The sequence below is a fragment of the Mesoplodon densirostris genome, chromosome 2 (assembly GCF_025265405.1).
Source record: "Mesoplodon densirostris isolate mMesDen1 chromosome 2, mMesDen1 primary haplotype, whole genome shotgun sequence".
Lineage (NCBI taxonomy): Eukaryota > Metazoa > Chordata > Mammalia > Artiodactyla > Ziphiidae > Mesoplodon > Mesoplodon densirostris.
In genome coordinates this window covers 102,515,144-102,527,974 of record NC_082662.1, presented here as the reverse complement: position 1 = coordinate 102,527,974, position 12,831 = coordinate 102,515,144, and the positions used below count along the sequence as shown (strand labels likewise).

The window sequence follows — 12,831 nt, the reverse complement described above, 5'->3', positions numbered from 1 at the left end:
AACTTGGATGTCACTTCCTTTGTGAGGCTTTTCTTTGTTCCCTTAGACTTAGTCATTCTCTTCTCTGTGCTCACACATCATTCTGTTCATTGATGATCTGTTTACATGTTTTTGGTTTTAACTATAAATTTTAACCTTTTTGAGGATAGTCTAATTCTTCTCTGTCTTCATTAACATAGCAAGTGATTAGTATTTACTGAATGAAACCAATGATGTATTCTCCTACAGCAATTCATATTGGCCTAACATTGTTTCAGACAAAATTTATTTTGTTTAAAACAAATGTAGATTAACTTATTCTAGGACTATGAAAAAATCTCATTTAATGGGACTGAAAACTAGCAACTCAGAAAATAGCAACTCAAAATAAGTACCCAAAAGTGAGTTTTAATGGACTAGGCTAGACCTTACCTTAAAGCTCATAGGAGAATAATACTAGAGCTAAGTATGGAATAACCTTAGGTACTTGAGATAATCATGAAAATACTTTGTAGAAACTATTTATGAATGCAAGGTGGTGGCATGGTAGAACATGGCAGTAAACCAAAACTTCTGTACATTGCTAGACCATAGCAGTTTTTGTACATCATGATGATGAATCTTGATATTCTAAATTCTTAAGTATTGTATACATTTTTTATTCTATAATCCTTCCCAAAAGGAAATGACCATTGTTTGTTTCCTGATTATTATAAACTTAAAAAAAAAAGATAATAGGAAAAAGTAAAAAGGCAAAAAATATCTATAATCCTACACATTTAGGCACATTAACCTTTCAAATTTTGGTCCATATACACTCATAAATTTTCTTTTTACACAGATTAACTCATTCTTTACATGATGTTTACTTTAAAACTTGTTTTTTTTCCCCCCTTAGGTTTACGTGTTATATTAAGATGCAGCCATATCATCCTTTCTAAATGACTATGTAGTTTTGACTGTATGGTTGTATCAAGATTTATTTAATCATTTATTTATTTATTTATTTATTTACTTACTTACTTATTTACTTACTTACTTAGTTACTTAACGGTACCTGGGCCTCTCACTGTTGTGGCCTCTCCCATTGCGGAGCGCAGGCTCCGGACGCGCAGGCCCAGCGGCCATGGCTCACGGGCCCAGCCGCTCCACGGCATGTGGGATCTTCCCGGACCGGGGCACGAACCCACGTCCCCTGCATCAGCAGGCGGACTCTCAACCACTGCGCCACCAGGGAAGCCCTATTTTTTTTAAATAAATTTATTTTATTTATTTATTTTTGGCTGTTTTGGGTCTTCATTGCTGCACGTGGGCTTTCTCTAGTTGCAATGAGCGGGGGCTACTCTTCTCTGAGGTTCACGGGCTTCTTATTGTGGTGGCTCCTTGTGGTGGAGCATGGGCTCTAGGCATGCAGGCTTCAGTAGTTGTGGTGCGTGGGCTCTAGAGCGTGGGCTCAGTAGTTGTGACGCAGGGCTTAGTTGCTCTGTGACTTGTGGGATCTTCCTGGACCAGGGCTCAAACCTGTGTCCCCTGCATTGGCAGGCGGATTCTTAACCACTGTGCCACCAGGGAAGCCCTAACCAATTCTTTATTAGTGTAAATTGTTTCCATTTTTTCAATATAAATGGTGTTTTGACAGACTTGACAGTGGTGTGCTGGAGCCAGTTTGTACCAGCTTACAGGGCATTATTAGCCTCACAATTCCACATTGAGTGAGGTCACATTAGTAGCTTGAAATTGGCCATGTTGTGAGTATTTATACCACACAAATCAGCATATCAGCTACAAATGAGCCATCTCCCCCCCAAAGCCAATTGTTAAACATGTATGGCACATCATTGATTGTGGCCGGCTGGGTGGTTGGTTGATAGGTAGGTAGATAATATCTTTGTGCATGTGCATGTTTATTTTCTTAGTGGAAATTACTCAAGGCTCAAAGTATATATACATTTCTAATTGACTTCCAGAAATGTACCAATTTATATTCCCACCCATATAGTAAAATGGTACCCTTTCCCCCATACTCTCCACTAACATTCTCTTTAACTTTGTTGATCTGATTGGACAAAAATGTGTTATTCTAATTTGTTTTCCTTTGAGGTGTTTGTATTTCTTCTTTTGTGATTCCCTCTTAATTTTCTTTACTCATATTTCTATTGGGATGTTTTTTGTTTGTAAAAATCCCTATGTATTGTAACTATTAACTTTTTTTTCTTATGTTACAGGTTTTTCTCATTTTTTTCTTTTAGCTTATGTCTTTTTCTTTACTCATAATTTTTTTCAGTTTCTTTTTTCTTTACTCACAGAGAGTTTTATTTATATGTTGTCAGATCTGTCTTTTCCTCTGAGGTTTCTTTTTTAGTGGCAAACTTAGAAAGGCCTTCTCTCATTGAGTGTTATAAAATACTCACCTATGTTTTCTCCTATTACATCTGTGATTTCAGTATTTACATATTTTATCTACCTGGTATTGATTTCAGTATAGAGGGAGAAATTTTGTCTAACATTCTTTCCAAGTAATTAGGCGGTTGTGGCAACATCATTTGTTTAATAATTTATTATTTCTCAACTAATCTGAGGTGCTATTAAATTTTATTTCTATTGGGATTAAATATTCTTAAGAGGGGCATTCAAAAGCACTCTGAATTAGAGTGAATACATCAGAACTTAAAAAGTAATGTCATTTTTTTGTGTTAATGAGAATGCCCTGTTGCTGAAAATGATGGAATTAATGTGAGAAGCTGTCTCGTTATCCAGGGCACTGCTAATGAAGATGATCTTTAAATTTATGAACTCTAGAGTTAAAGAAATATATGCACAGGGTTTTAAAATCAAACAGTATAGTAGGGTTTATAATGAAAAATCCTGGCCACCTTTCTCTCCAGAAGCAAACACCTTTTTACCAGAGGCAAAAACAATTTCCATTTTTAATGCCTTTTTTTGTTTTGTTTTAAGGGTTTGACAGGAAATTTGTCAGTTTCTTGGTATAATAGATAGGGATTTCTTCCCTTTATGGGTTCTCCAAATAGTTAAATGAGCCTTACTTTATCTTCTTCCTCTCCCTTCTAATTTTTGTCAGCTGTGCTTATACATTGTTGAGGCTAATTCATATTCTGCTTTAAAACCATAATTAGGCTTTATATGCTTTGTCAATAGATGTATTCTAATATTTGAAAGCCAACAAATGGCATTTAAAATATTATGGGTAGGTAAGTTTATTGCAGATCCATCTAGTAGGCTAATACTCATATTCTAAGGTTCCAATGGTTGGTTATCACTCAAAGGAATAATATACAAAAGGATCTTTCTTTTCTGTATTTCACCTAGGTACTGAAAATCATGCCACTTTTTAGCTTGGTTCGTATTTGGATCATGCTGATTTTTTTTTTTTTTTTGATTCTGTTTTTCCTGTAGTTTCCTTTTTTTTTCAATATAAATTTATTTATTTATTTTTGGCTACATTGGGTCTTCATTGCTGCACGCGGGCTTTCTCTAGTTGTGGCAAGCGGGGGCTACTCTTTGTTACAGTGCGCAGGCTTCTCATTGCAGTGGCTTCTCTTGTTGCAGAGCATGGGCTCTAGGGATGCGGGCTTCAGTAGCTGTGGCACGCAGGCTCAGTAGTTGTGGCTCGCGGGCTCTAGAGTGCAGGCTCAGTAGTTGTGGCGCACGGGCTTAGTTGCTCCGCGGAACGTGGGTTCTTCCCAGACCAGGGCTCAAACCCGTGTTCCCTGCATTGGCAGGCGGATTCTTAACCACTGTGCCACCAGGGAAGGCCTTCCTGTAGTTTCTGATTGCCTTTTTTAGAGGTGATACCATACACTTCTCTTGACCATATCCCTAATTATCTTCTATTCTGTTTATTGCTTAAGAGACATTACTTTTTTCTAGAATCACACTGACCTTCTCCTCTATGACTTCGGCTATTGCTTTTTTTTTTTTGGCTGTTGCTTTTTTATATAGCCTCTTTTTGGGGAGAATGTTGGTAGTTACATTGCATTCGTTGCTTTTATCATACCCTCAAGAATGCAGAATTTCAATCATACTGTCTGCTCTAACTCATCATTTTTTACCTGGAAATCTTTTGGAGCTTTGTGTTTTCTTACTTCAGTGTAAAAAGCTTATTTCACAGTTATCTACCATTTGATGTTTTTTCTGCCTTGACCTGTGGTTGTGTTCTTTCTGGGTTAATTTCTTTGCCTTGCTTGACCACATACTCAAGTTATATTCTATGAAAAGGAAGGTATTGAGTCATCATATGTCTGAAAATATCTTTTTCTGTCATTAAATATGATTGATAGTTTAGCTGTAGTCCAGAGGATGTATTTTCTCTTAGGATTTTTTTAGCATTGCCCCAGTGTCTTCTGGTATCTAATATTGTTTATGAGAAGTCTTAGTGCCAGTGTAATTATTCTTCTTTTGTAAGTAACCTATTTTCTTTTCCTCTTTGGAAGCTTAATTTCATAATGATATGTCTTTGGGCTTTTAATTCTTATTTTTAAATCCTTTTTGTTGTTTGGTGGGTACCTTAAACTGAAAGATTCATGTCTCCTTTCATTTCTGGGAATTTTTCTTGCTTAGTTGCTTCAGTAATCTCTTCATTTTCACTATTATTTCTTTATGAAACTACTGTTGGCTGAATAATAGATCCGCCAGTTTGATTATCCTCGTATTCCTTATTATCTTTTTGCTTTCAGTTTTGGGACATTTACTTGACTTTTGTCTTCTGACAAAATCCTTACATTTCAGCATTGCATATTTTGGTCTTTGTCAGGCTGCCGTAGGCTGTTTTCACATATCTGGTGATTCTTGGTTGACCCGTTCGAATTTAGGAACACAGCATTGGGCTTACTGGGCATTCTATTTATATTTCAGTGAGGCTTGTCAATAGATAGGTTTCCCTTCAGAGTTAACAGGCATAGAAGTGGGCATTAAAGGATATGTCCAAATACCAGAGGATTACGTTAGTTCTATTCATATGGTAAGTTCAATGTGTTTAGAGAAGAACATGCAGGATTTTTTTGGCTGAAAGTTTATCAGGATGCTTTTGGTTACAAGCAAGAAAATTGATTCAGACTGGTTCATAAAATAAAATGTTATCCTGTATTTCAAGAAGTTCAGAGGGGTTGACTCTAGGCACCATATAGTCAAATGGCTGAGTGCTGTCATCACGGAAATAGATCTTTTCCTTTTCTCTCCTCTGTCATTCTCTTTCCTAGGCTTTGTATTTACAGTGGCTTCCATTATGGTTGCTGGATGGGTATAGCAGTTCTAGGTATCACATCTGGATCTGGTTATATCTAAAAGAAGAAGAGATTGTCCTTTACTTCTTTTTTAGGAGCCAGGAAGCTTTGCAGAATTCTTAACAGATTTCCTCTCATATTGCTAGCCAGAATCGATCAGTTCATGCTCATTCCTAAATCATTTACTGGCAAGGGGAATGAGCTTAGTGTAGTTTGCCAGAACTCATCAGGATCTACCTCTGGAGCTTGTGAATGAGGTTCCATATAGGGTAGGAGCAGATACCTAATAAAAATCAGAGTTCTTTCAGAGAAATTAAGATGAGAGATGGATGCTGGTGGGTCACCCACAGTCTTCTGCATGAGGGTAAATGCCTGACTCTCCAAATTTCTGCCACTAGGGTGGCATATGACAGGTTTATGTGCAGATTTCACTTTATTTGCTCCCTTCTCAACCTTACTTCCTTTCTGTCCATTATCATCATACTAGCCTCTTTAGCTGCCATTCCCTTCTTGTATAGTCTAGGCCTGTGGCTTTCTCTGCTCAGTTTCATTAGTCCAAGACACTTTTAATCATTTTTCATCTTCCAAAAATGTGTTGCTCTTGTTCATTCACTAATGCATTTCATTTGCTTCATATTCATATTTGAGCACATAAAAAAGCAGAAGATAATATAATATACTCCCATGTATTCAGTATCAACAGTTACCAATTCATAGCCAGTTCCGTTTCACTCCCATCCATTCTCCCACTGTTCTCCCCCACCCCTACCACATTAGTTTGAAGCCTTTTACTTCTCTTTTAACATGGAAGGAGATCATGTAGTTGCTCAGGTTGCCATCTTGAATTAAGTCTAGTAGAATGCTTTGAGACTTAAAAATGACTCAGGGTAAAGAGACATACAGCGTTGAACTCTGAGTTGTATTTTCTGTTGCTAGACAACTAAATTTTATATATTCAAACACTACAATTGTGCCAAATCAAAGATACAGCTTCTATATTATTGTGACATACTGAGAGAAGGTAATCACATTCAGCATTACACTATAGCATGTTAAATGCTGATGATCGAAATCATTGAACTCTTTTCAGCCCTCATCTTATTTAAAATTTGGTATTTTAGTAGACTTTTTGCCTTACTGCTGTTAATACTTTTTGTCTCCTCTTTGCTTCAAAACCAAATCAACTACAGATCAATGAATGAAATTAAAAATCTCCAGTACCTACCTCGGACCAGTGAACCCCGTGAAGTCCTCTTTGAAGATAGGACAAGAGCTCATGCTGATCATGTAGGTCAGGGGTTTGACTGGCAGAGTACGGCTGCTGTTGGGGTTTTGAAAGCTGTACAGTTTGGTGAATGGTAAGTTAATGGAACTCAACTGCAAGATTGGTTAGTGTTGTCTTAAGAAAATGTGGACTCAATTTGAAAGGTTGGGGACAGTTTTTTAAAAATTACAGTAAAATGCGCATAAAATAAAATTAAAATCTTAACCATTTTTAACTGTACAGTTCAGTAATGTTAAGTATATTCATGTTGTTTTGAAACAGATCTCTAGAACTTTCTCATCTTGCAAAACTGTAACTCTGTACCCATTAATCAATAACTCCCTTTTCTCCTCTCCCCCAGTTCCTGGTAGACATCATTCTACTTTCTGTTTCTATGAATTTGACTACTTTAAATACCTCATATAAGTGGAATCAAACAGTTGTTGTCTTTTTGTGATTGACTTATTTCAGTTAGCATGATATCCTCAAGGTTCATCCATATTGTACCATATGTCATAATTTCCTTACTTTTTAAGGCTGAATAGTATTCCATTATATGTATATGCCACATTTTGTTTGTCCGTTTATCTGTCAGTGGACACTTGGGTTGCTTCCACCTTTTGGCTGCTATGAACAAATATCTTTGCATGTCCATGCTTTCATTCTTTTTGGTATATACCCAGAAGTGGAATTGCTGGATCATATGGTAATTTGTTTTTTAATTTTGGGAGGAACTGCTATACTGTTTTTCTTAGAGGTTGTACCCTTTTACACTCAGTTGGGACCCAGTTTAAACAAGGCTCAGAACATATTTAAAAACTGTATTTTACTTTGTTTTTTGTTTTTATGCCTTCAGGGCCTTCCATATTACTGTAGAGTTTGATCTGACCTTAGAGTTTGATTGAATTATAGTTCAATCGCAGGTTAAGTATTTCAAGTTAAAGATCATTTAGCTTTTTTCCCCTCTCTACTTTGAAAGCTGGAAGGTGTGACAGTTGTGTGGCTGAGATGTATTCTGTCCATTTCTTTCCATCCTGATAATGACATTATAGGGTGGCATGGAGATGGTGGGGCAAAGTGGTTAGAGGATTCAAATGCATCTAGTTTAGAATAAAACTTTTTAGTCATCGATGTTTTAGTTTTACAACAACTAATTTTAATTTTGAAAAAAAATGCCTTATTGGTGGTTTTTTTTTTTTTTAAATTGACTAAAGAAACAAATGTATACTTTGCCCTTAGGAGTTATGCATCTATTTCTTTGCTAGTATAGCAGTTCCAGGAACGGGAAGATTGAAATTTGTCATCATTTTCCATTATGAGATGCTTGTTTCTAAAGCTTAATTTTGTTAATCATAGGAGTGACCAACCTCGCATAACCAAAGATGTGATTTGTTTTCATGCTGAGGATTTTACTGATGTTGTACAGAGACTTCAGTTGGACCTTCATGAACCTCCAGTTTCCCAGGTAATAACTTTTGCTTTTTTATTACCCTTTGAGTGAGATTTTGGAAATAAGTATCCGTACCTATTTAATTTTGCATTTTATCTTATAGTTGGATACATGGGATAGTGAATTTAATTTTATTACTATTAAAGGCTGTTTGTGGAGGGTGTTGAAAATCATTAAAACGGAGCTTCCCAAGCAGAATGCTTAAGATCCTTCAGTCTTTGGGATGCCAGGTGGGCCTGGGATGGTCAGAGGGCCCAGGATAACTCAGTTCTGGCCATGAGCAGTCTCAGCTGTTAACCCCATTGCCTTGCGTGTCCTCACCTGCAAAAGGTTGAAAGACACTGAAGGAGCAGACAAATGTTGCCCTTATGTGGGTCAAAGAATATTGATATTTAGTTGCATTTTGAAATACTTATTTAAATGATTCCCTAGGCCATCCTAATTTTAACCTGTACTTTGTTACTAGAAATGTAGTAAAATACGAGGAAAAATGTGTCTCAAGAATTGTAGGAAATTTTAGAAAGTTGTATAGCATACAGTGTTGTTTAGCTTTAATTTGATCCTACTGTTTTCCTGTGCTAATTATAATATTTTATTTGACTACATCTTTACATATTTTACTTTAAAATCTCATGCAACTTTTTTCCTTTCTTCAGTGTGTGCAGTGGGTGGATGAAGCGAAACTAAACCAAATGAGGCGGGAAGGCATTCGTTATGCTAGAATTCAGCTGTGCGACAATGATATCTACTTCATCCCTAGAAATGTCATTCATCAGTTCAAAACAGTGTCAGCAGTGTGCAGCTTAGCCTGGCATATAAGGCTTAAACAGTACCACCCTGTTGTGGAAGCCTCTCAAAACACAGAAAGCAGTTCTAACGTGGACTGTGATTTAACTGGAAAGAGAGAATTAGAAGTTGACTCCCAGTGTGTGAGAATAAAAACTGAATCTGAGGAAACATGCACAGAGATGCAACTTTTGACAACTGCTTCATCGTCCTTCCCACCTTCATCTGAACTTAATGTACAGCAAGATCAGATGACTCAGCCTATTCCAGTTTTAAAGGTGGAAAGTAGACTGGACTCTGATCAGCAACACAATCTACAGGAACATTCAAGCACTCCTGTGTGATATGTACATATTCAAACACATTTTTTAACTTTTTTAAATTTTGATGTGAAGTTATAGTTTTATAACTGGCTTAAGTTAAGTTTTATTGGAGAAATCTTGCCTATAGTTCTATAAAGAGAAATGACATTCCACAAATGTCAAGCATATCTTTTTTACACAGATTATGCAAAGTTAAGAGTTGTATCTTATCCCGTTAGTACAGTATGTAATAGTGGGTCTGCTGCTACTTTCTGTTTTAAGGTGTGAGGTAACAATTCAATCTCTTCTTCAAATCAAAATGAGAATTCTCTGGAATAACAGATTCTTATTTGGTAAATAATTCACTTCCTTTAATTTTATCTTGCCTTGTCTCTTGCCATATTTGCTGTTTGTATGATAGAAGATCAGATTTATGGTTTAGTACTTGTGCTTTTATGGCACAGATTCAATTTCTACAGTAAAAATGGCATAGGTCGCAGGAAAGAATTCTTGCATCTTGTACATGGGCAAGTCAGTTATTTAGTTCCAACCATAAAGAACAGATAGTTTCTAAGGAATTCAGTGGCTCTCTGATTTCTTAACAAAAGAGAAAGCACAGCACTTTCTGATCCAAACTGTCTTTTTTTGTATCTGTTATTTAAAGCCCAGTGGATATTTCAATTAAAAATATCTAAAGATGAATAGTCCTTGGTCATTCATTCTCCATGGTTCATTAATCTCTTCTAGAATACATGGTAACTGTGGAAGATATTTTGGGTAAAATAGATAATGTTGACATGATACTCTGTTGTTCTGCTTCCTAGCATCCTCACATTCTGTGTGGATACTTTTGCTTCCTAAACTGATCACGAGTATCAAACTTAGAAAATGATACCTATCTTTCAGATGAGGCTGCCATATTTTGTGCATGAAACTTAGGAAAAACTATTTTTGTCACTTGGCATCAACCTCTTCATCATAAAGATCTGTTGAGATACTTCAGTTCACAGTTTCAACTGGTGAATACCTGGGTTTATTTATTATTACTCTGTGTTGCTACTGTCTAATAAAGAATATGGCACTAGACTTCATCCTAGAGTTTCAGGTAGCCTAATCCTTTTTAGTGCCTGAGTATTTAACCATTTTTTTTCAAACAGGCACAGTTCATATAGCTAGTGTAGTCTTAACTTTCTATTATTTTAGAATGTTAATGGGATACACATTTCACTTTCTCTTAGTTAATAATACAATAGGCCTTTTGTTTATTAAAGGAAGAGTACTCCCCACACCTAAGACCAGATTCTTGTATCTACCTGGTTATAGTGCAATTTGGAGATTTTTTTTTTCCTGGAGGTTGAGATTTGGAATATTTACATTAACATAGGCAAAAAAAGATGCTGCTTTATTATGTCTGTCACCATGAAAACTTAGCTGCATCTTTTGAAATATCAAATATGAATTTTCTCTAAAATATTCTGAAATAGGTTAAATCTTATATAAATATTACTTTGTGCAATATTGTTGTGTAGTTAAATGCATATTAGCAAAGTATAGAGGTCACTGTGTAAACCGATAGAAAAGTAACCATCAGCAAATACTGCAGTGATTAGTTAGAATCTGTATTATTCCTTATATATATGTATATGTATGTATTCTCTGTTAAAAAGGATGAAGACAAATAGAGAAACATTTCAGTGTAAACCATTTATGAATTGGAAGTGATGTTGGTTTTAGTTATCTTTGTAAATAAGGTAATTAGAGTGGTATGAACAGTAATGTGATTATTGCAGGGGTGTTTTAAAATCTTGGGTATAAATTTTAGGGTAAATTCTGGTTTATCAAGGCTAGTTTTTAAGGGACCTGCCTTTGAGGGTGTTTTTTTGTTATTTTGTTATTTTAGGGGGAGGGGGTTAATCACAAAGTATGTGGGTTTGGGTTATTTCTTATTTTTGTTTTTCTGTCCAGAAGAATTTCATAGAGCTTTACCAGGCTGTGCAAAGTAAAATTCTTCTCAGGCAACATTTGCTTTTTAAAATAATCATGAAGAACAAGGTTGTTAAAGCAAAAACTTTAAATTTTTTTTCTTGTCTTCCAAGATCCGATTTCCCCATCTCCCACTTGCCATCCAGCAGATGCCATCTGTCATCTAAGCTGGTCATTGCTAATAAACAAGGAGACTGTCCCCTCTGACAGCCATCACTGTGTATAATCACTCAGGAACCAGCGGATCTGCAAAGACCTACAATCAAAAGCAAATCCCCATTTTCTTTTTATAAAACATTCTACCCTCAACTCCAATATAACATATTAAAAGAGTATAAAAATGTTTAAAATCATGTACTAATAAATTAATTGTATGTTAGAATTGCAATAGAACTGAGAGAGAAACATTTAGCTAGTAATGTATCTGGAAACTGAATGTCTTATGTGAGTATTAGATTTTAATAGCATGCTCTAAAGACTGATGAATATAAAAGCGCAAGTTTTGAGTTTCTTCTTTAAAGCTGTATCCTAGTTTAGTGATACAAATGATAGCAACTTTTCTAAAATCATGAAATTATTTGGTTTGGTGGAGTGAGGCATGGAACAATCTGGCGTCTTCTGACTTGTAATGTAGCGATGGCAGTGAAGTTGTAACTGAAATGTAAGCTGATCTTCCTTGTTTGGTATGTTACCTGTTGTGCCAGCTCTTTGAGATTACTTGCAGAATGTGGCTATAAGTTTTAGTGTTTTGTGGAGCAGAGGGATATTCTTTCAATGTACTTATGGAAAGGACCCAGTAAATGAGTAAACATAGTAACTAGAACGATTTTATGGTATTCACTAATCAGGAGAAAAGTCTTCCCCCTGCCCCAGAAGTCATTCTATAATTACCAAGATACACTAGGAGTAGGATTATGATTCAAAGAAGTATCCCAAATTCATAAAGCAATAATAATAAAAACTACATATTTCTTTCCCTTCCAAAGTTTTTAACTCTTTAAAAATGAATCCCTAGGCTTAATTGTACTTTTAATTTGCTAATTTAGTACTTAGAATTTGTTTCACTGGTACTTTATTATTTTGAATTTAAAGACTTTTGAAAGGTGCCCTTTCCCCTTAGAGATAGTTGGAATAACAGTAGACTAATATTAAAAGCTCTTGTAGGGGGAAAAAGGGGCTTATCATATAAAATTATTTACTAAACCTTAGGAAAAGTCTTGCATCAGTCTTAATAGGCATAAAGTTCATGCTTGATGACTGGAGAAACTTTTGCTTATTGCCTTTCCCTCTATAAATATTGTCTAGAATGAAAGCTAATTTAGGAACGAGATACCAAAATTCAAAAAACCCCTTAGTGCATGTATTCTTTATTATTATTAGTTCATTATTAGATCATTTATTTTCATCTATATTTGCCATTAAAAATTTATTTGCATTTATATCTTTAGAATAATTGAGTTTGTCTTTCTGATAAATCTGTTTTATCATTGCTACAAGTTTTAAAAGAAAACCTTTCACTAGTACATGCCAGAGGTTCATATTTCTGCTAAGTATTATTTTTTAAAAAACAGGTTGTAGCTGTATTTATTGGTTATGCAGTAAGTAGAGGAAATGTACAAGACAGATGTTTTTCTTTAGCACATAAGGGACCTATCCTCATCCTGAAAATTTGTTGCTTTAAAAGCAAGTATCTCTCCATAAATATTATGGCCTCCCATTTTCTTCATACATCTTTTAGGATTCACTTGTGCATGTAGTTGAGACCACTGTCTCTTAATATAGCACTTTTCAATTCTCTCTAAAGAAATACTTAATGTACTACTTCTA

At 35.4% G+C, this 12,831-nt stretch overlaps 1 protein-coding gene across 1 annotated transcript in view; it reads left to right on the top strand.

The window, feature by feature from the left end:
- Positions 1 to 12,473, top strand: part of RSBN1 (round spermatid basic protein 1) — a 42,669-nt gene extending 30,196 nt beyond the window's left edge. The window contains 3 exon segments of the mRNA XM_060090294.1: positions 6,410 to 6,577; positions 7,840 to 7,948; positions 8,590 to 12,473. Coding sequence (XP_059946277.1) covers positions 6,410 to 6,577; positions 7,840 to 7,948; positions 8,590 to 9,063 — 751 coding nt within the window. The 3' untranslated portion in view covers positions 9,064 to 12,473.
- Positions 12,474 to 12,831: the final 358 nt, after the last annotated feature.